A 26,434-nucleotide genomic window follows, 5' to 3' on the forward strand; every position below is an offset into this window, starting at 1 on the left:
TATATTTTTAGCATTTATTTCTACATCTACTTTTATTACAGACAAATGTTTAATTAGTATATGATTCTTTGAAAATCTGTTTGCTTTTTTGCCAGAATCCAGTCTGAGCCATGAATTCAACTTAGTATTTCAGCTATTCACTTTTCCAAGTGATTAGCGTACTTACTTGATTAGAAGAAAAGGCTCCCTCCCAACCCCATTTAATATGTGGTGAAATGAAGAAGACTCTTGCCTTACAATTAAGCATAGGGAGATGGGGGGTGGGCACCTGAGGCTGCAGGGAACAGAAGCAGCATGGAGCAGGGAGGAGAGAGGAATGGGGAATTGGGGTAGCCTGAGGCTAGAGGGTTGGGGTGGAGACAGGCATAATGGAAGGGTAAAGGTGCTGGGGCGACAGCAAGGAGCAAGCTCCCTGCCTCTCTCTGCCTGCCACCTACAACCTTACCCCACTGCCTTCCACTGCTTGCTCCATTACTGCCTCCCCATCTGCCCTATGTGTCCTTCTACTACCTCTCCCCTGTCTGTCCCCTACCACCTGCCCCATTACTGCCCCCTCATCACCTTTTCCCCCCACCACCTGCAGTAGTGTGTGGGGGCATGGATTTAGGATGATCCTCTAATAACTAGATTCCATACATATAAAATTATAATACATGTATACATTTTCTGTGTGTAGAATCTGATTGTTTGGGGGTCATCTTACATACAGGGGCCTCTTGTGTTTGGGTGAATACAGTACTTCCTCCCGGGTGGAATAGAGCCAGACCAGTTAAGGCAACTTGCTGTGGGACCAGAGTAGTGAGTTCAAGTCTTGATTTATTCTTGCATCAGTCAACATAAGGCTAAGGCAAACTTTTGACTTCTTGACTTCTTCCTGGATAGCAACAGTGCAAGATTATGAAAGACCAAGGTTTTCCACCAGGAATTGCTGAAGTGAAGCTCCTTGTTTGGACTGTTAAATAAATAACTGTTTTTCAAAAATACTGAGCACTAAGCATTTCCCTTTTTAAGTCAGTGTATAGTGCTTGGTGCCCACTTAGATGCTGATTTAGGGGCTGATTTATATGACTCTTAGTAGCTTGTAGATGACCAGTGGTGAAATCCACAAGCCATAACAGTACTTCAAAGAGAGACAGGAAGTTAACTTTGCTTCCAACATGCAGGAGATTACCAGGAATTAGATATCCTAGGCTGGTTTAGAGATGTTACACCATCCTATCGCCATTGATTCTCATTACATCTAGACCCAGGACTGGGAAATACCATGTAAGAAATCCTATCCCATACCAATATAGGCAGATCTAGAGAGTGTATTTACATGAATCTTCCTTTCCCTGTATATCTCCCATGTTCAGTAGCTTTCATATCCATCTGCAGCAGATTGACATTTCCCCCAGATTTTCTGGCCAACTGTTCAAGTCAGTATTTGGGATTTTTTTGCCTGCCCAGAACTTGGTTTAACCAAGTTTAAATTTCTGAATAGGAATTTAAAGATGTCGAGGCTATGTTGAAGAGTCATGGAAGGAGAGAAGTAGGAGAATAAAATTACAGTCAGAAGGAAAGCAGTCCTTGGAGAATGAAACTGGTGTTTAAGAATCACGTCAAAGAGTACAGGCCAAATTAATCCTAAATCTCTTTGTCTAGTGTGAGACTGGGGGTTGACCCAGCAAGAGTACTAACATCAAACAGGGGCAAAAGATAGCTGCAATTTTTTAAAAAATTGCAATCTTATTAAACATCAGTTTAGAATTCGTGTTCTTAAGTGAAAGAAATAATGATATTGTCTAATTTCTGTTTTATTAAGTAACACATGGATTGTTCCTATTTCTTGGGTAAGAAATGGATCTTCACAACCAATAGTGTGGCTAGATGAAACTAGCAGTAAGTAGAAAAAAAAAATCTTTCCGTCACCTCTCAACTTTTGTAAACATATTTATAAATAATTTATATTTTTAAATATTTACATAATCAGTAAATATATTTTGAATGAGATGAGAGAGAATACTATTTCAATATAAAAAGTCCACATTAACTTTTAGGCTTAAACATGCATTTTTCCTGTTTTTGAAAGTGTATCAACAAATGTTGTTTAAGGTACTGCTTTAATTATTGTAATTCAGTGGACATTGAGGTAAGATTTCCACAGCATTCTTTTCCCATCTCTGGTCATTTATACATGTGCTTTGGGAGTGGGAGGAGGGGATCACTTTAATTAGAGTGGCTCCAAGAGCCACTCCAATTAAAGTACACAGAGCATGGTTCTTTAGTTGCCATTCACAAAATAGTGGTGGTGCTGTCCCTCTCCTTTACACTGTTAAGATGCCTATTCTTCATGAACTGCTGGAACAGGATTTTCTGGCTACTACATGTCAGATAACTACATTACCACTGGCCTGTAAAATAAGTTCAGCTGGATGAGGGAGAGATTGATTTAATCACTGGACCAGCCAACAAGCCAGCTAACAGTGGGGTGTGAGTAGGAGTTTGAGTGGGGAGTTAGCTAGAGAGCTTACCAGGTCACTCTCTTTCTTACCCTTCCCTCACTGTGTAAGCTTACTGAATGAAATCAGGTTAATTAGGAAGAAAATTTTTTTTCAGGAAGTAACAACAGAAGAGGAAAAAGGAGCTAGCAGGAGAATCAACAGGATGGTTGGAAGACATCACAATTCCAAAGCTGCAATAGGTTGATAGGCTTAGAAGCATCTATGAGTGTGAGACCTTTATCAACTTTGTATATCAAGATACCTCCACCATCATGGTAGAGGGACAACCAGAGAAGACATTGGGGCTAGGGACAGAAGTTACACGTGAACCAGTTTAAGTGATCAGAAACTAATTTAAACCTGTAACAGAACAGAAGTTTAGTGCACATAAACCAATTTCAAAATGGCTGAAACAGGTTTAAGATAAACCTGGTTGAAGGTAGTATCAGACTTAACTGATTTAAGTCAAACCAGTTTATGAAATTTCTGTCCCAGACCCCTTCCTGTTCAAGTTAAATCAGAGTCCCCCAGCATCCCAGCATGCTTTGCAGTCCTGGGATTGGCTGTGCTTTCTGCTCCAGAGAGGAGGGCTGGCACCGCCCTTCTGCTCCCTATTTGGACCAGTGAGGGCTGGCTCACTGACACCCCCCCCCCCGACAAGCCCCGGCTGGGGATGGGAGCTAGAGAGGGGGATTAAATTCCTTTTCTGCTGAGTACAGAGTTGCTTTGCCTTGTTTACTTACTGCTGGCTGCGACTGGACTACAAATCCCAGAGGAACCTGGAAGAGGAAGTGATGACCAACCCTGCAGAATCCTGCTGTTGTGATTGTGTACTGTAAATCCCAGAGACCTTGGGGGACAGGAGGAAGTGAACACACAGCCCATGCTGGCTACGTGCCAGAGAGCTGTGCTCTAGTGCCCCCTTGCTTCTGACTTGAGCCACTGCAGGCATGTGGCTGCATTTCCTGAATCAAAAGTGTGAATGTCTGTTCCTTTGCTTATTGGTTCAATCTCTGCAGCTTAGACCAGGGGTTGTCAACTGGGGATATGCGTACCCCTGGGGGTACTTTGAAAGGTCTCAGGGGATATGCAGGAGTGGGTGAGGGCAGAGCTCAGCCACCACACGCTGCTGCCTCACTGAAGCAGGGCCAGGGTATGGCGAGAGCAGGGCCTCACAGATGCTACGCTGTTGCCACTTGCCACATTCCCGCTCTGTGTCTGGCTGCTCACTACCCTCCCTCCCCCCGCTTGCCATTCAGCCACTCACCATCCCCCTGAACTCCCCCTCCCCCCACTTACTGTCCGGCTGGTTGCCACCCCCCCACCCCAGGGATACACTTACTAAAAAGGGGGTTGCCAGGATTACACTTACTAAAAAAGGTTGAAAAACCCTGGCTTAAACTACCTGCAAAGACTGAATCAATTCAACTGTAGACTTTTTGACTGTCTGTACTGGAAGACACAGAAGACACAGGAACTCCAAAAGGTGGAAGCAACAAACAGCATTCCTCTTCTGAACCTGCAGCTGTCCAGATGGAGAATGAATATGAAGCCCTGGCATCAGATAAGAAAGAACCCACTCCAGTGGCAGGAGAGATCCAGATCTAGTAAGCCATGCACCCCTAGGTGGGTGAGCATCAAGATTACAGCTGCCAAGAGGAAGTTATGGGTGGTGTTATCTGGCAACTCCCTCCTGTGGGGCATGGAAGCATCCATTTGCTGGCATGACTTGTTGGTTCATGAGGTGTGTTCCCCACCAGAAACCCTCATTCCCTTGGAAAACCTCATCATGAAAAGATTGCCAAGATGCATCTGATTCTCTGACTACTTTGACTAAATGCTGTTCATGCACATGGACACCAATGATACTGCCAGAGGTGACCTGGAACAGATCAAAAGTGACTACATGGCTCTGGATGCAAGGATGAAGGGGATTGGGGATGGGGCGCAGGTGGTATTCTCATTCATCCTTCCAGTCAAGAGTCAAGGAATCTGTTGTGAAGCATCTAGAGGAGAACTCAGTGATCAGGAAGAGCCAGCAAGAGATTCACCAAGAGCAAGTCATGCCTGACCAACTTAATTTCCTTCTGCAATAAGGTGACAGGCTATGTGGATGGGGGAAAGTAGTGGATGTGATATATCTTGACCTTAGCAAGGCTTTAGACACTGTCTCCCACAACATTCTTATTAATGCACTAAGGAAATACAGACTAGATAAAAGTACTCTTAGGTTCCACACAACTGGTTCCAAGATCATTATGCTCAATAAGTAGTCACCAATGGTTCATTCTTTAAGTGTTAAGTGGGATTACCCAGGGATCTGTCCTGGGTCTTGCATTGTTTAACATCTTCATTAATGACATGCAGCATTGGTGCTTATCCTTTTGGACCTGTGGACCAAATAAATGGTGTGGGGCTGGCCCATGGGTGGAATTGAGCCCTACATGCCAAGACAGGCCTTGAGGCCCAGCACCATCTTCTCCCTGACCCAAGTGCCTGGATTAGTCTCTGGGGCCTGGCACCCTGCCCCCCCATCCGCCTCCGTTCCCACACATCAAAATTAGGTTCAGCTGGGCCCCATGTGCAGAGATTGGTCCCCAGGGGCTTCCCTCATGCTGGGATTGGTTCCTGTGGGCCTGAAAGTAACTGTTTTTGCCCCTGCCTGCCAGGTTTGGTCCCCAGGAGTCTGGCAGTGACCTCTGCAACTGCGAATGATCCCAGGGGACCTGGCACTGCCTACTCCAGCCCTAGTATGCCTGGATTGGGTCACAGGAGCCTGACACTGCCCTCTCTCAGCCTCCTGTGTACTGGGATTGGGCTCTGTGCACTGGGATGAGGAACCTGTGAAATCTAGTGGTGGAGGAACAGTGCCACTGCTCTCCTGCCACCACATTTCCAGCCCCATGGGAAGGCCACAAGCTGGATCTGGCCTGCTGACTGGGGGTTGACTACCCTTGATTTGGAAAATGGGATTAAGTGCACACTTAGCATATTTGTGTATGATACCAAGTTGGGTGGAATTGCAGATACTCCAGAAGGTAGGGACAACTTCTAGAAAGACCTAGATAGACTGAAAAAATGGCCCACAGTCAATCAGACGAGGCTTAACAAAGGCACGTGCAAAGTCCTGCCCTTAGGAGGGATTAATTGCATGCATAAATACAGTCTGGGGAATGACTGACTAGGTTGCAGTACTGCAGAGAAAGACCTTATGGTTACAGGAGACCATAAACTGAATATGAGCCATCCGTATGCTTTTGTTTTAAAAAAGGCCAGTGGCAACTGGTTTGCATTAACAGGAGTATCACTTGCAAATCAACCACTTGAACATGGTCAAGCATTGGAACAGGCTACTGAGATAAATTGTGGAATCTCCATCCCTGGAAATTTTCAAGACCAGGTTATAGAGACACTTGACTGGGATGGTTTAGGCAAGAATGACCTTGCCTTGAGCAGGGGGAATGAGCTAGTTGACCTTGATGGATCCCTCACAGCCCTGCTTTCCTGTGATCCTATAGCTTGGTGTTTGGGGGACTTAGCTGGGATGGAGAAACACCCAGGTTCCAGTCCTTACTCCATAGCTGGTAATGAAGGGATTTGCACATAGGTAACAGCCTGAGTCACTGTGCAATAATAACACCACAACACAACAATCTGTGCTACTACCATCACCACGTTTTTGTGAATGGCACCTCCATCCTGTTATGAATGACCTTTGTTCCAAATTGCATTTGATTTTATTAAACAAGTAATCAAAATGGCTGTAATCAAAAAGAAATGCTTTGTTCTGAATGTAAGTTTCATTTGGCTCCAAATGCATTTCTCTTGATTTTCCAGAAACACCACATTTCTTTTTTCTTTTGCTTGCACTGGCCGAGAGTAAGTCATTTGTTCAGCTCTAATAGTCACTGCTATTTCAATTTTTTTTTAAAAAGGTTTATTAGGTTGTTACAGTTCTAAAAGTCCAGTCATTAAAAAGTTTGGAGTTGGGGTCCTAGAAACCAGCCTGAATTGTGCCTTGTACCCCTCCAAACTTTGGACCATCTATAAAGTAGACTCATGGACTATGGTAAAGTTTTCAAATGCTTTTCTCAACTTTGCAGTACTTAATAAAGTGTATGTCCACCCTTTTCTGTCCGCTCATTCAGATTAACTCAAGTATCCCTTCCTGATGATACCTTGTGCTATATAAATCTGTTTTTAGATTTGTAAGACAATGTCTATGCTACAGCCTGCTACTAGCATAACTGTGTTAATCAGAGGTGTGAAGAGGTCTGAGACCTGACTGACCCAACTATGAAGAGGAAATCCTCTAATGTGGATTTGATTATAGTATCAACACTGTATAGATGTAGAATCAAATTGAATTTATAAAAGTCCAGCTTTGGTGGTGGTGTTGCACCTATACTAAAAGCACTTGCTAATTAGTTATACCAGCTTGCCTTTATCATAAGTTGCTAGTGTGGACATAGTCACAAAATCACATGTCCTTTTGAAAATTTTACCCCTGAAACTTTCAATACACTATTCTTTCGCAAATACTTTTGAAGCTCAGTGTTGAATCCTCTAGCTCTACCTAGTCAAATCTTGCTTAAGATTCAAGACTATATTTCTGTGGTATAGTACTTCATCTGGAACTACTTGCATTAGTACTAATCCATGGCTTTGTCTAGAGTAGGTAGAAAGATTTCTTTCTAAATCAGGTTGGCCAACTTTATGTGAAACTGCTTGTAGATGCAATTTAACACCTTTTGAAATTGTGGTAGGTATTGAAGGCCAGCCATAGCTAGAGGAAGCCTAATTGGAATTAGCTAAATCAGTGTAAAAATACATCTCTTTCCTAGTCTAGGTCTAGGTAAGAGAAGATTGCAGAATGTCCATGGCCCAGCCTCCTGAAAGCATGACTAGTGCCTTAGGGATATTCCCTAGAGAAAGTTGCTGTGTTTTATGGAATACAGAGAGTGCAGTAGGCTACTTTTTGTGCCTTCCCTACATTGGGCGCATCTACATATCACCCTATGGTGACGTTGCTATGGCACCATGATTTAGTACTTCATTTTGGAGGTACTAAAGCATGGCACAATGTGGGGGGTTACTGTACCATATGTGTGGAGCACGGTTAGATTTTGCTGCTGTCACCATAGCAATGCCCTATACTAGGGTAGCTGGTCATCATGTGTAGACCCATGTTATTGCTACATAGCCGTAGCATGCCATACGGTGAAATAGCGTGTCGCTTTGTTGCTGTAGGGTGACCTGTAGATATGCCCACTGTGTATCAAATCTAGGAATAGGTGCAGTGTCTTTTCAAACATGAATTTTCCTCTTATAGTGTAGTAATAACACATTTTAATTATATGGTGATAAACATGTACATCTCAGATTACAATTGTATACCTGGATTTGTAATCTGATAAAAAGATACAGCCTTCCCACTTTCAAATATCTCTTCCAGAAATATTTCCTGAAATGCAGATATCAGGTTCAGAACATGATTGGATCCTACTAAATATGAATTTATCTGGATACTATAGAGTTAATTATAACTCATCATATTTGAAGAGGATAGGAAAATTGCTTGAAAACAATCCAGAGGTAAGACTAAAAAAGTTATCTTTAAGCTTCTAAAGTCTCTACAATATGTTTTTAATTACATTAAGTTATTATTTTGACCAAGGTTTGAGATAATCTAGTGCATCCTGTTGTGTGGAAAGAGTCCACAGGCTGTATCTAGAATATGGGACCGTATCGTCTGGACTTTGGGGCTAGAAATTTGGCAATAACAGGATGAATTACTGTGGATTTGGGAACCACAACAATTGCTGCTCCTCTTTCCACCAAACAAATAGAACCTGGTCCTATATAAATATTTTTTCAGGATAAATATGTCATCTAGTCCATTGGGCTTCCCATGGGGCTGGAAATTTGGCTTCTGGATAAGCAGTAGTAGCTATAATTACTGCAGATCCTGAATTTCCTGCCCTATGGGCAGGATCAGGAGTACAGGGCCATGTCATCTGGGCCACAGGGTGTATCTTTGACACTGCTGACCTAATGTATCCGATACAAAGGACCTATTCCAGTACCCATTAAAATGCTGGCAAAGTTCCTTTTGAAAGCAGTTGGAATGAGAGCAGCGCAAATAGTTTTTTACTTCAAGTTTATGCTGAAAAAATATTTTTGTAGGATCAGGTTATATCTGTAAAGCTGTCATAAGGAGCTAGAGGAGATTTCCCAAAGAAAGCAGGTTCTTTCAGGAGCACAGAATCTGCACAAAGTGTGATAAGAATAGTTGGCATTGCAGGTGTTCAGCTGCTCTTAGAACTTCCTAGGGGAAGATGATGACAGGATAGAATCTGGTTTCACAGAGACACACTGGTTGTCAAGTGATAATCAATAGAAACCAGGAGGCCAGGCTGTGCCCAGGTCTCCCTGTCTCCCCAGTGCCACTCCAGAGTAGGCAGCTGCCCAGGCATTTGGGTAGCTGGTAACAAAATGAAAGATTGTGTTTCAGTTCTCTCCAAAAATGAAAAAAAGGCCCTTACACTTAGGGGGGGTACCTCCCCCATAATTTTCTAGTTTTCATCCGGTTTTCTTTTGAAATTTTTCACCAGAGGGAAACTCTGTGTTCCTGTCACTCTGCTTATGTTCTGCCATTCCCAAGTTACCATTTCATCACCTAGTGACCAACAATTGGCTGACATTATATAACTTAATTTAGAGTAGTTTAATGCTTTCCTATGTCATGGAACTAACCCAGCACAATTTGGGCTCAGATTAAAGAGGCACAGCAATAAGATGCAAATGTCATCTTTACTTTCTATATCATTTGAGTTGCATGGTATGTGATGTGACCAGACCCTAGAACATTTAAGTGGCTAAATTTGTCAGTACTTTTTTCCCTTTTAATTACAGAATTTAGAATGTTTTAAACCACTTAAAACAGTTCATTACACCTAAATCAACCTCTCTAATGCTGTAGAAGGTATGAACAATGGCTAGTCCTAGCAAAGAAATGGAAGTGCAGAATGCTTCATAGTGCCATTGCTCTCTTGGCTTTATGGAAGCTGTTCCAAAGAAATTTCAATCTCTAGGTATGGCAGAGTAGTAGCATTGTGAGACAGCCTTTCCACATCACATTCTGCTCTCTTTCAAACACTATGATTAAGGACAGACAGTCAAAAAGCCTGAGGCTGAATCGATTCAATCTTTGCAGGTTAGTCTAAACTGCATAGATTGAATTGAAAAGCACGTAAACAGACATTCATTTTTTATTCCAGAAATGCAACCACATGCCAGCTACCCCGGTGCAGTGGCCCAGGCCAGAAGCAGGGAAGCAGTAGAGCATGGCTCCCTGCTCAGCTGGAGCAGACAGCATGGGCCAAAGCTAGCCCATCCACCCTGCAAGGGAGGGGGAGATGCAGAACATCCTGGATCCTGGGACACTGAGAGTTAATTTGAACCTGGGGGAAATCTGGGACAGAATTTCCAATTTAACCTAAAATAGTTAAACCTGGAGGGATGTAGTATCAGACTTATCTTAAACTGGCTTTGGCCATTTTAAAAGTGGTTTACTTGCACTGAACTTCTCTTGTGATGCAGATTTGAACCGGTTTTGGATCACTTATACTAGTTTATATTTAATTTGTGTCCCAGCCATATGGATTCCCTGATTAAGTAGATTCTGAGTACATCAGCATAAATGTAGATGTTCTATAGTTATAAATATGTGCTTTAAATCTCATGTGGGTATTGATCAATAGGGAAATCTGGGGGAACTTGAACAAGCCATGAAGTCATGTAAACAGCTTAATACTACTGCACAGCAGCGTATTAGCACGGTTGTTACCCGGCACACTATTGCACAGTGTTATTAGGCTACTGCACAATTAATGTCTCATGTAGACGCACCCACTACACAGTAATTTGCTCTAATCCTGAGTAAATTTGCTACCTGTGAATACAAATAGCATATTTACTCAGGAGTAATTACTGCACAGTATGCATGTATAGACAGCCCACCAGGAGCAAATGTGCTCCTGGTCACTTGGGCAGAAAGGGGTAGGAGATTGCTCCTTGCCCTCAGGAGCTGCCCCGGGAGATGTGCCTGCAAGTTCCCCTGCCCTGGCAGCAGGCAGCTGCCAGCCCCCATTCTACAGTTATGGAGCAGGGGCTTAGAGATTCTTATCTTCCAGCCTTGGCTTCAGAACTGCAGAGCCGAGGCTAGGAGATTCTTATTAGAGCTGTGCGAAGCTTCGGTCCCTGATTCAATTCAGTGGAGATTTGGCCTGATTCAGTGGCCAAATCTCCAAATCTGAATTGAATCACAGGACCCTTTATTCCTAATCAAATTGGAACCCTCCAAATCGATTTGGAAAGATTCGGCCATTCAGACATAGACACAGCTTTAAATATTTTTTCTACATACCTCTAAGTAGCAGGTGAATCGTGAATGCTGTGATGCTGGGGCACATGGAGTGTCCCACAGGAGCACAGGGGGGTCCTCAACGTGCTCAGCAGCAGACCCGGAAGTGGACCAGAAGCACTTTCGGTCTACTTCCGGGTCGGCTGGAGAACGTGTTGGAGGCCCCGCCGTGTCCCCAGCTCAGTGCCTCCTGGGTCTGGGGAAACACCCAGGGTCTCCCTACAGCTGATTGCCAAGCTGGAGAGGCACGGGAGTGGGGGGAGCGGCCCTGGCATGCTCCCCGACAGACCCAGAAGTGGACCTGAAATATTTCTGGTCCACTTCCAGGTTTGTTGCCAAGCACGGGGGTGGGGGGGGTGGGACATGTTCCTATGGGACTCTCCATCTGCCCCACCATCTCAGTGTTCACAAGTCGTGCCTGGTATCTTGAGGTATGCAGAAAAAATATTTAAAGCTGTGTCTATGTCTGAATCGCTGATTCTCCAAATCAGCATTAGATCTTCAGATTCAGCCGAACTGAATCGAGGACAGCAATCAGAATCAATTAATTGAATCACTGTCCCCGATTTGGGCTGAATCCAAATCTGAATTGACTAGGATCTGTTTCACACACTCCTAATTCCTATCTCCCAGCCACCAGGAGGGGTGGTAGAGATCCTTATCTCTCAGCCTGGTCTCCATGATGGGGGGGAGGGGGGGAAGGGCAGGAGGGGATTCTTATCTCTGTGGTGCTCCATGCTCCCTGCCAGCCCCTGGGCTAGCAGCCCTAGCCCTGAGCTCTCCCTGGCTGATGCACAGAGTCAGTGCTTCCCCGCACCGTCACCATGGCTTCCCCGCACATGTAGGTGCCTGCCATGGTGAGTTTACTTTAAAATAGCATTTGCACATGTGGATGTGCCCACTATTTCTAACTTGGTTATGCAAGATTAATCCACAGTATTGCCCAATGATCTTTACATTAAAATACATTCTAGACTGTGAATGCTGAGACTCCGTTCCCCAAAAAAGCAACAGGGATGAAAAATGGGTAGAAAAAAATCATACAGTATGAGGGTGGGCAAACTGTATTCCTGCTCAGCTTTCTTAGTGCAGGATCTGCATCATATGTATATGCTGGGGAGATGGATGTACTTTCAATTCATGTTAAGTCTTTTTTGCCCAAGAAACTTGGGTGTCTGTTTATACATTCTGGTTATAATGCATTCTGGTCATCTGCTGCTCTTTCTCCTCCATATAACCTGATGTAGGATCACCCTAGATTTTTTTCAAATTCTTAAATGAAGTTCTGCCTATGAGTACAAACAGCCATGTAATTGAGAAGTAGTCTGACTTCATTTGAAACTGGAGTCTCAAAAGGAGAAAAAGTCTATGTCAAATCAATGAAATCAGGGGAACAGGGTAAGGGATTTACTGTAGATTTTCTTTATTTTAAGAGTTTTATAAACTTAAGGAAGGTTTTCAAGCTTAGCAGTTAGTTAACTGTTATAAATGTATGCTACATGTAGCATTTTCTTGAGTCTACACCTAAGAAAAATTATCTTAAAAGCACATATAGAAGTAAATTATTTCAGCTCAAAATAAAAACAAATCTTTATATATCAAGTCAGTAAAATTTACTGAAGTCTATAAGAATTTGGTTTGGGAAAGGATTACAGGACCAGGTTGTTTTAACTTAATTTAATCTATTTTTCCTCATAGTGAACTTGCTAACACTTCGTGGATGCTTTTGCAGGTTTTTCCTCTTGTCAACAGGTTACAACTGATAGACGATGCTTTTTCTTTGACAGAGTGAGTACATTTTTAATCTATTATTAATTTATTTCACTATCCATTATCACATCCCATATACTTCATGCTGCATTGCATTTGTAAATACCTCATAAAAACAACAGATTTATCAAGGAGCTTTAGTCCACCCCCCTGCAAATGCATGGGAGTTCTTTGCAGTATTTTAAATAAAGCTTTGTCCTGCTTTCATTAAATGCTTAAAACAGTAGAACCACCATAACTTTTTCTATAAAGTAGGTGCATCTACACGTCGCCATACGGCAATGCTGCTATGGCACTGTGCTTTAGTACTTCTGAAAGATACTGCTGTGTTTTGGAAGTACTAAAGCATGGTGCTCTACAGGTGATTACTGTGCTGTGCATGGGTACATTTTGCTGCTTTGTCACTCTAGCAGCACTCTAGACCCATGTGATTGCTACATTGCCATAGGATGATGTGTTGCCATAGGGATTAATGGGTCCCAACTACTTGCATATGCTTGTCATGTTGCTCTTTAATTATTTTCACTTGGACAGAGATGGGCCAATGCATACAAAGGAGATTGCTAGGATTCCCCCAACAAAGTGTGGTGATTCCGCAGTAAATTAATATAGCTTGATTGTGTATACATAGTCCCATCCCTCTACCTTCCATATTGGAGATCCTTCTTCATGAATAACCCAAGTACCCATGTACACTGCACAGCTCCATTCTGCCATGGAGCAATGGAAGGATGTATGAGTTAATAGTCATTTTTCTATCTCCAGCAAATACTGGAAATCTACACAGGTCTCAGAATGATTGCATGGTTTGAGAGTCAGGCCCATAATAGTTTCACAGGTGGTCAGAGCATGTTCCAACCCATGGAAGATTACTGGAAGCAACCATGTGAGGGAACTCAGAATTCTGCCTCCCCCGCTTCCAAAACACTTCTATGCATGTATACATACTTCCTGTGGTTTTTATTCCAAGAAGAGGGCCCAGTGTGGCCTGTAATAAGAACTTGAAACCTGCTCCCCATGTCTGGTTACTGGAGGATGTGTACCTTTATATTTCCCATCTGCAAGAGTGAATTGTACTCAGGGACCATCCTGCCTTGAATAGAAGACTGGACCTTGTGGAGTCCCTTCCAGCCCTACTTCCCTATGATCCTATTCCTATATTTATGCCATCCTGCTGTAGCCAATAATAATAGTAAGTTGAACCTATGCCTGAGTTAAGTTGTTTATACTCCTCACATAATGGTTATGCACCAAGATACCCTATAGTAAAAATCTGCTATTCAGTGGTTTAAAAAAGGAGAGGAACATACAATAAAACAAAAAAATCTTAATTTTTGTCCTGGTGACAATGATGGAGAGGCTACATATATGGACCTGATTGTGCAAACATAACCAAATGCAGTGTACTTAATGTCATGAGTGATCTCATTAACTCATGGTAGTAGCACCTTTTCCATAATAAACATATGAGTAAGTAGTCAGACTCTTAGATGGTCTCTGTTGTGTTATTTCTTTTTCCCTCCTCTCCCAAAGCCTACTCCAGTATCTGGATTCTTTCCCCATCATTTGTTTAAATATGTAGGTCTTCATGCTGTATATTTATACATCCACACTTGAATAAATGTGCTCAGATAGATGCATATATATTTTTTTTTTTTCAAAAACAGGTCTGGCTATCTTGAGATTGACTCTGCACTTGACCTGACAAAGTACCTTGCCAAAGAAAATGATATTTTTGTGTGGTATATAGTACTGTCAAATCTAATGCCTAATGATCTGGAGTGTACTCTGAAAGACTATGAAATATATCCACTTTTAAAGGTATCAACATGTTTTGTTAAATACTAAAAAATCTACCATTTAAATGACAAGTACTCTTGAGTGTGCTTGAGAGTGGCCCCTGGAGATGACACTGAAGTTGCCCTCCTGGTACTTTCTAGTTTGGGGCATGCATGTGAGAGCAGGAGAGTGGGGTATGTTCAGAGTCATCTTGGCTGGAACAGACTACTGTCACCATATAAATATGCCCTTAGTTCCTTTAACAGAAATTTTATTCATCCCTTCCTTAAGAAGTTGAAGCTAAGTATTTGATTTGTTCTGTTAATAAGTCAGTGACAAATACTGAAATCTGGTTGGGTCATGAGTGTCATTTTATAATAAAATACAAATATATTCACTTGCTTAGGTTTTTTACAAAATAGTTTTAAATCTATCTGGAAACTCCAAGTACCAGTGGTATAGGATGATAGTCTTCAGGTGCATCCAGACGTATGTGGACATTTGGTTCCCCTGGGACAAGTAGTGGCAGCGCACCTTGCGGTGCCACTTCTTGTGTCTGGGGAATGCCTGTGCCATGTGTGCTCTGGCGTGGCAAGTTACCCCAGGTCGGGTAGGGAAGGCTGGGGCCAGCACTGGGCTGGTCCCAGCAGCCTTACCTGGGGACCCCCCAGGGCTGCAGCTGTAGAGATTCTGCTGCGCAAAGCCTGGCTGGAAGCAGAGTATAGCTCTGGGAGGGCCAGTTCTGCTCCTCAGCAGCACATGCTGGCCAAGACTGCATTGCTCCATTGTTTTTTTTCTCTGCACTGCAAGGGAGCAGCACGGTGGCAGTTGACCCCTGGATATCATAGAATCATAGAAGTAGGGTCGGAAGGGACCTTGTAGATCTTCAAGTCCAACCCCCTGCCTGGGCGGGAGAAAAACTGGACTCAAATGAGTCCAGCCAGGTAGGCATCAAGCCTCTTCTTAAAGATCCCCAGGGTAGGAGCCAGCACCACTCCCCTTGGAAGTTGGTTCCAGCTCCTAGCTGCCTTAACTGTGAAGTAGTTCTTGCGGACGTCTAATCTAAACCTACTCTCCAATAATTTGTGTCCATTATTCCTTGGCATGCCAGGGGGCGCTAGGGGAAACAGTGTCTCCCCCAATCCCTTCTGGTTCCCCCTAGTGAGTTTATAGACAGTCACCAGGTCCCCCCTCAGCCTTCTCTTGTGAAGGCTGAACAGGTTTAGATCCTGCACTCTTTCATTGTAGGGTCTGCCCTGTTGTCCCCGGATCATGCGGGTGGCCTTCCTCTGGATCCTTTCAATGTTGTCCACATCCCTCCTGAAATGGGGCGCACAGAACTGGATGCAGTACTCCAGCTGTGGCCTGACCAGTGTCGCATAGAGGGGGAGGATCACCTCCCTGGCTCTACTTGAGATGCACCTGTGGATGCACAACAAGGTCCAGTTAGCCCTGCCAACCGTGACCTCGCATTGTTGGCCGAAGTTCATCTTGGAGTCAGTAATGACTCCAAGATCCCTTTCTGCCTCCGTGCTTTCAAGAAGGGAGTTTCCCATTCTATAAGTGTGCTGCTGGTTTCTACTGCCTAAGTGCAGCACCCCACACTTGTCAGTATTGAAATGCATCCTCTTTATGTTAGCCCATTCCTGTAACCTATCCAGATCTTGCTGCAGTCTTTCCCTCCCTACTAGTGCGCTCACCTCACCCCAAATTTTGGTATCATCAGCAAATTTAAACAGGTTGCTTTTCACCACGTCGTGAAGTAATTGAACAGCGCAGGCCCAAGGACCAAGCCCTGGGGGACTCCGGTGCCCACTTGCCCCCAGGTTGAATATGACCCATCCACCACCACCCTCTGAGTACGACCCTTGAGCCAATCTGCAATCCATCTGACCGTGTAGGCATCAATGCCACAGTCGCCTAGTTTTTTAATGAGGATGGGGTAGGAGACAGTGTCAAAGGCCTTGTTGAAGTCTAGAAAGACTACGTCCACGGCAACATCTGTATCCATTGCCTTTGTGACCTGATCATAAAAGGCAACCAGGTTGGTCTGACATGACCTGCCCCTAATGAAACCGTGCTGGTTGCCCTTGAGCATCATCCCTGAAGCTGGCCCATCACAGATGTTCTCCTTGAGGATCTTCTCAAAGTTTCCCAAGGATAGAGGTAAAACTAACGGGCCTATGGTTGCCCGGGTCCTCTCTCTTCCCTTTTTTGAAGATGGGGACCACGTTAGCTATCTTCCAGTCATCTGGCACCTGGCCCGAGCACCATGAGCGCTCGTAAAGCCATGCCAAGGGCCCTGCAATAACCCCTGCTAGCTCCCTCAACACCCTGGGGTGGAGAGCATCTGGACCCGCTGACTTGAACACTTCCAGCCCCTCCAGAAGCTCTCTAACCCGGTCCTCCCCAACCTGAGGTCTGGAGGCATTCCCCTCGAGTCCATTTGGCATCACAGTGGGGAAGTCCCGGTCCCTGCACAAGAAAACGGAGGTGAAGAATTGGTTAAAGTGTTCCGCTTTCTCCTCTGGCGCAACCACCAGATTGCCCAGTGTACTTTGCAGGGGCCCCACGTTACCTGGTGTCTTCTTCATCCTCCCTATATATTTGAAAAAGGACTTTTTATTATCCTTGATCTTGGACACTAGTCCTAGCTCTATGTCCGCCTTAGCTTTCCTGACAGCCCCCCTACAGGCCTGAGCAGAGGAGGTATACTCCTCTTTGGAGATAGCACCCCCCTTCCACTGGGTGTACACCGCCTTTTTGGTAAGCAGGCATTCCCGAACACCCTTGGTGAGCCAGGGGGGCTTTTGGGCACTCTTGCCCCCCTTGCTTCTTGTTGGGATGGACTCCCCTTGGGCCCTGAGTAGTTTCCTTAAGGAATGACCACTCATCCTGCACACTGACCGGGGGTCAAAAAAATTTGAGTGGTGCACACAGGGGCAGCGCATGCTGCTCAAAAGTGGAGCCTGGCCACCCTGAGCCATGCTCTGGCTTCCAGACAGGCTCCAAACTGCAGGATTGCCACTGCTGCAGTCTCAGAAGGCCCCCAGGACCCCAGGTAAGGCTGCTGGGACCAGCCCAGTGCTGGCCCCAGCCTCCCCTATCCCACCCGGTGTAACCTGCCACACATCAAAAGGTGCATGGCACAGGTGTTCCTTGGGGACAACTAGCAGCAGCACAAGGTATCCTGCTGTTAGTTGTCCCTAGGGAACCAAAGGTCCACGTTCGTGTGGCCATGGCCAATGGTATTAACATGTGTAAAGATAAATCTGTGGGAGAAAAAGGTGGAGAGACCATGCTATTTTTGCTAGTCCTCATCTCTTGAATTTGCCTGTTTTATTGCTCTTTGAGACTATGAGCTAGTATATCTCCCTGTTAAGTGCCAGTTTATCACTCCCAGGGATGAGTGGCCTAATCTGAAGGTTTTCCAATTTGAGTGACTCTGGGAGAATTTTATCACTTGGACTTTGACTTCAGTTTGTGTTTTATTATTTAAATGTTGTAATTCACTCAGAGGTCTATAATAACATAATTTAAAAACCAATCTGAATAAATAAGAGAGAAATATAGCAAAGTATTGTGCATATAAATTAATTTATCTTTATCTTTTTTTAAGAAATACCTGATAAAGAAAATGTTGCCAGTATACCATTATTATGCAGGTATTATTCGTCAAAATGCTGATGTTTTGGCAGATAACTACTTTGCTGAGTGAGTATTTAATTTTTTGAAATATGGTAATTTCAAAAGATATAGACTATAATCTATTTCTGTTATACTGTAATGCAATCTTTAAATTAGTCACAGTAGCAGAAATATTATTTTTATTAATTTGAGTGTAACAGAAACATTATATTCCTAATTTACATATGAATTTTAAATGAAAGAGGAGCAGCAGGAGGGATTGCCTGCATTATCAGTTTGTTCTTTCTCTTTTTAAAGCAAATATAGTACTTGTAAAAGATATTGGCTTAGTGGTACTGAAGAGCAAGATGCCTGATTTATCCATCAAATGATTGTGTCAGAGTAGCGTGGCAGTGAAAAACATAGTCTCTACCAGTGACCCTCAAGTTAATTTAAAGACACCAGATGTAAAGATTAGAGGGCAATGAATGAATTTTGCATGGTCTTTCAATTCTGCCTTCTCAACTGATGCATGCTTACTATGGTGACTGAATGGTGAGCTCAGGATGAAAACAGACAAGCCTAGGGCATGGGTTGCAATACATTTTTTACCTTCCTACTTCCCACAAATATCCCTGTGTCTGGAACTTTGTAGTTGCTTGGTTTTGGTTTTATTACTAAATCCGGTGTTTTGAGGAGAAGCTTTCCTAAGAAATGGTATCAGTTGCTAGAATTGTTTTAGTTCAAGTTTGAAGAGTAATGCTAAATATGTAATAAGGAGGGCTGTGCAAAGCTTTGGTGCTGATTTGATTTGGAGAAGATTCGGCGACTGAATCTCTGAATCCAAATCAAATCAGGAGGTCCAAATCTATTTGAAGCTCTCCGAATCGATTCGGAAAAGATTTGGAGAGCTTTGGAGATTCGGGCAGTCCCCGCTCACCTCTGCAGGGAGCTGGACCTGAACTCTGTACCGGTACGTAGGGGGTGGAGGGCGGGGGGCAGGGCTGGAGGAGGAGGGAGGAGACAATGGGGGGACCCCCACCAGGCACCATCCCCTGCCTGCTCTCCCAGTCCCCTGAGAGCACCCTGACACGCCTAGCAATGTCAATGTCTCCCAGCAATGTCAATGGTTGCCCTACCCAGCCCCGTCTCATGGTTCTTAAAAAAAAAAGACAAAACTCCGCACTCACTGGCTGCTGCCAGGTGTGGGGGGGCAAACCCTGCTGCCTCTCACTGCCCCATGCTGCATGGGGGCTCTATCATGTGCCCCATACCCCTTCTACTCTCCCAGCCCCATCCGTAGCTGCCTCGCCTGGCACCAGCACCCAGTTCTTTAAAAAAGAAAAAAGAAAAGCCCTGCACTCACCAGATGCTGCAGCTGCTGTCAGGGCTTCTGGGGGCTATGCAGTGCAGGGAAGTGGGGTGCAATGGGGATTGCCCCCCCACTTGGCAGCAGCCAGTGAGTGAGGGGTTGTTTTTTTTTAAAGAGCTGGGTGGCTAGGGGCAGCCGTTGACGGGACTGGGACAGTGGGCGGGGGACGCAGCCTGCTTGATTCAGAGATTCGGCCGATTTGGCAGTGGCCAAATCTCCAAATCAGATTTGGCTGAATCGATTTGGGACAGTGATTAGAATCACTGAATTGAATCACTGTCTCTCGAATTGGCTGAATCCAAATCCGAAGCAAATACTAGCCATTTTGCACAGGCCTAGTAATAAGTACCTTTTTCTTATTATTCTGGCTTCCCTTCCAGAGCTTACTTGGAACAACTTCTTAGAAAAGCATGTTGGTTGGGTCTGCAAGACTGTTTAGATCTATGTTCGGAACTCTATGCCAAGTGGATGGAGAACCCCAAGAATCAGTAAGATACTATAGTATTATAGATATGCATTTGTAAGCCAGATATACATTTAAAAGGCCATTTCATGGGGTGTGCTGTGTATGGGAGGCACCTTGCATACTCCTCTTTTTATCTCCACAACATGGGATGAACTAAATTGTAAAAAATATAACTTCAAAAAAAACACTGCATATTACTTCAAGTAAATATCACGTGCTAAAGGATGCAGAAAGACTGACTGCTATGAAGATTGATTCTGCTTACTTGGGAAAGTGCAGGCAGTGACAGCACAAGCAGTTCACACAGCCCTATCAGTTTGCCTCAGCTTTAATCTGTGAGCATCTGTTCAATCTTTAGTTTATGTAATCAGTGCTTTATTTTTTTTATACGGGCACCTGCTCCATCTGAGACCACCAACTCATTCTGCAAGTACTGCTGAACTATCAGTTGGTAACAGGTATCAGGATTTACTGACTTAAATCCTATTTGGGATCTGGCCCATTCTGTGCCTAATATGGGTCTTATTTGGAATTTAGGTAGCTGTGTCCGAAGTAGCGATTGTGAAAACCCTCACTCAGCTGTCTAGGCTCACAAAATTCATAGACACCATAGTGTGCATGACTACAGTTCCCAAGGCACCTACAAGGACGGCTTCTGCCCATGTATAGAAGCATCTCCGTTTTAACAAAATTGCCTATTTCCTGCCTGAGCTCAATTAGAATCCAGAAAACAGGCATTCTGCCATATCCCTTGGTGTGTATTGTCAGAGTACACCTAATGTGCAGCGATGGATTCAGGCTCCTTGCAAAATGCAGTGATGGCCATTGCTTTGCTTTAAAACACTGGTGTTGTGCTGCTCATAACCTTTAAACAGTAATTCAGTTGCTGGGACACTTGTGCAAGGAGCTGTGAGAGAATGTTCTTCTGTCTTGAGAGTATTTATTTGAAACAGTCATTGAATAGAGTGCATTGCAGTTCTACAAACAGAGGCTGGAATCCAGGACTAGCCCTTCCAGGCAAGTGCCCTTACCACTAACACAGCTGTGCTCCCACTTGTGTTATTTCTGGCCCAGTGAATCATGCTTTCTTTTTTGCAGAGTGGAGCAGCTTTAAAAAGAGCGGAAAGTGCCTTCATCCTAAAATAGTTTATAATTTGACGATGAGGGCACTTATGTAGAAGGTGTAGGTTTGTATCCCCCTTAGGCAAGGGCTCTCCAACTGACAGCCCTTGAGGGGCTACTTCTGCAGTCTGGGGACTTCTGGCTGGCCACTACTCCCCTCCTTCACAGCCCCCAACCACTTAGAAGTTGGACAGCCCTCCTCAGCTATAGGAGGGCTTTAACCAGGGCTCTGTTATAAAAACAGGGTCTTCCCCTATCCATATTAGAAAACAGTGTGCATATTTTATTCTTGAAAAGAAAGTGCCAAGAGCTAGGCCCTAGGTCCTGAGAGGAGGGAGGCCTTCCTTTCAGCCCTGAATGAGGTGTCCAGGGGTCAGAATTCAGGACACAGTTCTGGCTTAAACTCAAAGTTTCTCCAGCCATAGAATGCTTTCTTTATGTCAGCAGGATAATGCTATTTCACCAAGTAAAAGAAGGCCTCTGCTGCCACCTGGCAGAAGGTTTGTGTAGATATACTTATGCATTCTGCCAATTGATGGACCTAACAGGAGAAACCTAAGTCCTCAGGTTCTTTGTGGGTATGCATGCACACTGACAACTTCCCTGAGGCTACTGCTATCTGCTGATCAACTTTCTCTCTCTAAACAAAGGCATCAGCCAGTGTTTTCAGTTGACCAGCTCTAGGTAATTGCTCGCTTGGTATATTTACTCTGCTTAGCAGGCTTGATGTTTTAGACCCTATTTTGACAGAAAGTCTCCCCATGTATTGTATATGAAGACTAGACACCTCATTAGGAGTTCTGGCTTTCACATTTTGAACTCCTTTTATCAGACTTGGTCCTGAGGGTCTGATTTGCTAGGCAGTTATTTTTAACCATTTTGATATAAGTGGATTTTTCTGCAGGTTTACGAGCACCCATTTGCATGAGTCAGGTCTTAGGCAGGATTTTAATAGGTAACTTAAAGTACTCTTCACCTCTGACATCTATTCCCAATGCAACATAAAGCTCAGAATCTAACTAAGCAGACAACAGGAATTCAAAAATCAAGATTTCCATGTAACCACTGACTTTGTTACATTGTACAAGTCATACATTGTGACTTTCTTACATATGGCTAACATTGGTATGCTGTATAGTTACACTGTTTATTTTCATTAGATTAATTAAAATATTGTTTTAAGACTGTGTAATATATTTTAAAAACCTACTACCAGAATATATTAAGAAATACACTAAATGAATTTCAAAAGCTGAAATCAAAAGTGTATGCTGGACTGCCATGTATATAAGAATAGCTTATAGTTGGCAAGAGCACTGTTTTAGAGTATTCCATTGCTGAAAAGTCTTTCTAATGTATTGAAATTCTTACTTTTCTCTCTCTCCCTTTCCTCTTGTTGTTTCTCTATGCAATTGTGATAGTATTGGCACTGGTGAGTATTGGCACTGGCACTGTGTTTAGTTATTCATCTTTTATATTTGTTTTTTATTTACTATAGTTATTAAAAGTGGACAAAACTGTTTTGGGGTATTTATATCTATGTCCATGCAATAATTTATGTTAGCTAAACTTGCATTTCATAACGTTTTTAAAGTAGTTTTTTAATAAAACTTACTTTTAAAGGAAAACTGAAAAGCATTACAAATATTAAACACGGTTTAATGTCCTGAACAGATTATTCATATTATTGAAGAGTAACAGCAGCAAATGCTACAGTTATGGTTGCAAGACTGTTTTCAAAATCAACGCTTTTCCATTTTCCATAATCTCTAAAATGCTTACCTCCCATGATGCAGTTTTCTAAAGTGTGAGTCTAAAGATGGACTTCTTAAAAACTAGGAAATATTTGTTGATCTGTGTTGGTACAAAGGGGTGGGGGTAAAAAACTCACAATCTGCAGAAAAAAATTCTTTTTTTTTGTGCTAGTCCAGTGCCTCTATGTTACTCGATTGCTTCTTGTACTTCCTCATCAGATTGATGTTCACAATGGAATTATTCTACCAAAAGCTGACAGCATGATCTTTACCTTCTATTGTGAAATCCTCACATATTTGAAAAAGAACACTGCCATGGAGAGCAACCATCTTCCTGACCCCTTTCAGGCAGGCTGCTGTCTGTTTCATGGAAGAATTTGTAGTGATTTTTTTTTATACAATATGTGGAAAGAATATATTATGAACTATTGCCCCTCTGTTCCCACACCTACACATATTTACCAGGTTTGGCTCTCTTTCATTCAGAAGAACAATATTTATATAGCTAAATTAGTATATTCCCGGTAGCACTGTGCTGCTGGAACTCTGTGTAGTGTTGCAGCTCTTCAGAGCCATGAACTGTCCAAATGAGTAGTGCTATAGACACAAAATTCATAGACATAATAGAATTTTAAAGAATTCATTATCACTTTTAGGACTTATCCTCTGAAGTAGCAGGAGGGAGTCTGGTGCATGAAAAAGCATCCATTCTCTCTTTAGCTTGCACTCTTGAAGCATCTGGCTTTTCTGCAAATGGTTAGTCCTTTCTTATCACCTGAGCGCCATAGAGACACTTCCAAAAAGCCTTCTGGGTGTAGCATTTTCACACAAATGCAATTGCTGCATGTTATGGCATCATTGTGTTGTTGTAAGACACAATGATAATGGTCAATATTTATGTTGGCCAAGACAGACTATTGTGATTTATATTAAAAAGTTTTTCAGTTCATCCTTATTTTTAAAAATCTTATTCATGTTGATTTTCAGATCATATCAAAACATTGAAGTAATCACATCTATCTGTTTTAATATTTATGTTCTGTTTCACTTTTATGAATGTTCTAATTGTAATTGAATGTAAATATTTTTCTGCCGTTCATTAAACACTTGCTTTAATTTTGTAGGAATACAGTGGCATCTGTCATATTCTATTTTACAGGATTCCTGCTTTTGTTAGAAGAACAATCTTTTGTTATGGTATTGCAATGGGAAGTGATAAAGAATGGGAATTTGCATGGGAAATGTACCATCATGATAATTCCACAACACATGATAAGGACATACTGCTCTATGCCATGGGTTGTACCAGAGAATCATGGCTACTTCACAGGTGACCTTGATCAAATTGTATTTTATTGTGTATAAAAGTATAGAATGATTTCCCATGTTTAGGGCAAAAATAGACATTACTGTATTCACTCGAATACAAGGCAAGTTTACGATCAGCATGGGGAAAAAATTAGCATGCTCATCTTACAGTCACATACAAGGAAACCTCATTAAATACATTGTTTATCATTAAACTGTTGTGAAAAGCAGCATATGCTCAGCAATGGCACTAACTGTGAAATTGATTAAATACAGCCAACCCTGAGCATGATTATAAAACACAGGGCCCATATAGGGCAAATAGGTTAGCATAGCCCATCTGAATATGATAGATGGTAGGTCCCATTGTGCTCAGTCCCCCTCAGTGTCAACTTTTTTCAAGTCATGGTAAGCCACTACACTGAATACAGTTTGACTTCCTCTTTACTCCTACAGCTGAGCTGTGCCTTTCTTTCCCATTTCCAGTGATTCGTGGTTCTTTACCAGCTTCAAATGTCTGGCAGCTATCACCAAATGGGCCCCAAATAGTTTACACAGAATCCCTCTGTCGCCCCCTCTCTGTCTGTTGCATATGATTAGTGTGGCCTTGCTCTCCATGAGGTGGAGCTGGACCAGGTTGCCCTGCATGTCATCTGTACATACGTTTTTGAAGGATCCCAGGACTCATAACAAGAACACTTAGTTCCATGAGTGTGTGTGTGTGTGGGTGGGTGGGTGCTAATTAGCACATGGATCCTTCATGGGGGGGAGATCCAGAGTAGTGGGGTACCGAGCAGTGCTGAGCTCTGGGGTCATAATGACTTGAAATGTGGTTGACTTTGCTGGGGTCCAGCCCAATGAATTGCACAGTAAGTCTTGAGCATTTGCCTTTGCACTAATATTATAGTTACAAAAATGCTACTTAAAAATGTATTAAGTGCCTGTGCTAAAGCTTGTAGCAGTTTGAGAAAAAGGTTAAATGCATCAATTCTGGATGAACTAAGTCTATGGGTACTACATACACACGTATGTTTATTTCAACATTAGTGTTTTCAAAGTTGCTTCTCACTTCCATGTGCTTAGGGAGAGCAAGTTCTGCCAGGAAAGGAGAGGGAGGGAGGGAAGGGCCTGCAGGCAGAGGAAGTTGTGGGGTAAAGAGCAGGGGACTACCTGATTCCCCAGATTTAATTTTCCCTGTTGTAGCAGTGAGAGGGGACACATTTAAGGCAAACTTCCAATAATTAGATTCCATACCAGGAAAATTATAACAAATTTATAATTGTTCCATATGTAGAATCTAATTATTGGAGTTTGTCTTACATTCAGGGTCATCTTATATTTAAGTAAATACAGTAATTCAGTAAATTATTCATCACTTAAAGTGCAGTCTTACTCTTCAAAATGGCAGTTAATAACTCTCAGTGGGTACATCTACATGAGATGCTTAACTTTGCATTAGCACAGTTTACTGTGAAGTAAACATGTGCATCTACACGTGCACATGCTTACTTCACAGTAAATCTCCCTACTCCTGAGTAAACTTGCCATCTGCAAATGCAAGTAACAAATTTACTTGGGATTAATAATGACGTTGTAGAACTCCTATAGACTTCTGATCTGGATCAAAATCTGCTTCTGGTCAGCCATCTATCAGGGGGCAGGACATAATCCCCTGCCACCAGGAGCTGTCTGCTGCCTGGGTGGGCTCCACCATAGGAGCCTGGGCAAGGACTATGTCCCCCTGCCCTGTCAGCAGGGAGCTCCAAATTTCCTGCTTCAAGGTCACAACCAGGGGCCTGGGAGACCCTTATGTCCCAGCCTGAGGTCCACGGTCGAGGGGCTCAGGCTGGGAGATGAGGGTCTCCCAGTCCAAGCCCTGTAACCGTGGAGCTCAGACTGGGAGATAACTATCTCCCAGCAGCAGCCCTGTGGTCGTGGAGCCAGTGGTGGGAGCTCTCTGCTGGCAGGACAATATCCCCTTGCCCTGGCACAAGGGAGCTTTCAGCCCCCACTCCCCAACTGCAGAGCAGGGGCTGGAAACAAGCTGCCCAGCCCCCACTTGGTGATTGGAGTTGCAGTTGTGGAGCAGGAACTGGGAGCTCCCTGCATGGGAACAGTTCTCCACCCTGCTTGGAGTTGTCTGGGACTTGCTTCTGACTGGGACAGTCCCCAGCCAGTCCCACCTAGCTATTAGCTGCCCCACCAGCAGATCAGGGCAAGGGCCTGGGACCTGCTCCTCCCCTGCAGCTCCTTCCAAACCCTGTGACCCTGATCAGGGAGCCAGGGCCAGGAGCTCCCTGCTGGTAGAGCAGGGGGACATTGTCCCTG

The 26,434-nt window shown here is 43.5% G+C and overlaps 1 protein-coding gene across 1 annotated transcript in view; it reads left to right on the forward strand.

The window, feature by feature from the left end:
- Positions 1 to 26,434, forward strand: part of LVRN (laeverin) — a 91,569-nt gene that overhangs the window by 43,613 nt on the left and 21,522 nt on the right. Inside the window, exons 11-17 of the mRNA XM_090038417.1 lie at positions 1,805 to 1,881; positions 7,939 to 8,078; positions 12,641 to 12,696; positions 14,346 to 14,499; positions 18,077 to 18,171; positions 19,837 to 19,944; positions 23,958 to 24,128. Coding sequence (XP_089894543.1) covers positions 1,805 to 1,881; positions 7,939 to 8,078; positions 12,641 to 12,696; positions 14,346 to 14,499; positions 18,077 to 18,171; positions 19,837 to 19,944; positions 23,958 to 24,128 — 801 coding nt within the window. The remainder of the gene's footprint in view (positions 1 to 1,804; positions 1,882 to 7,938; positions 8,079 to 12,640; positions 12,697 to 14,345; positions 14,500 to 18,076; positions 18,172 to 19,836; positions 19,945 to 23,957; positions 24,129 to 26,434) is intronic.

This window comes from Crocodylus siamensis, chromosome 3 (assembly GCF_052110815.1).
Source record: "Crocodylus siamensis isolate JL-2025a chromosome 3, ASM5211081v1, whole genome shotgun sequence".
Classification (NCBI taxonomy): domain Eukaryota; kingdom Metazoa; phylum Chordata; order Crocodylia; family Crocodylidae; genus Crocodylus; species Crocodylus siamensis.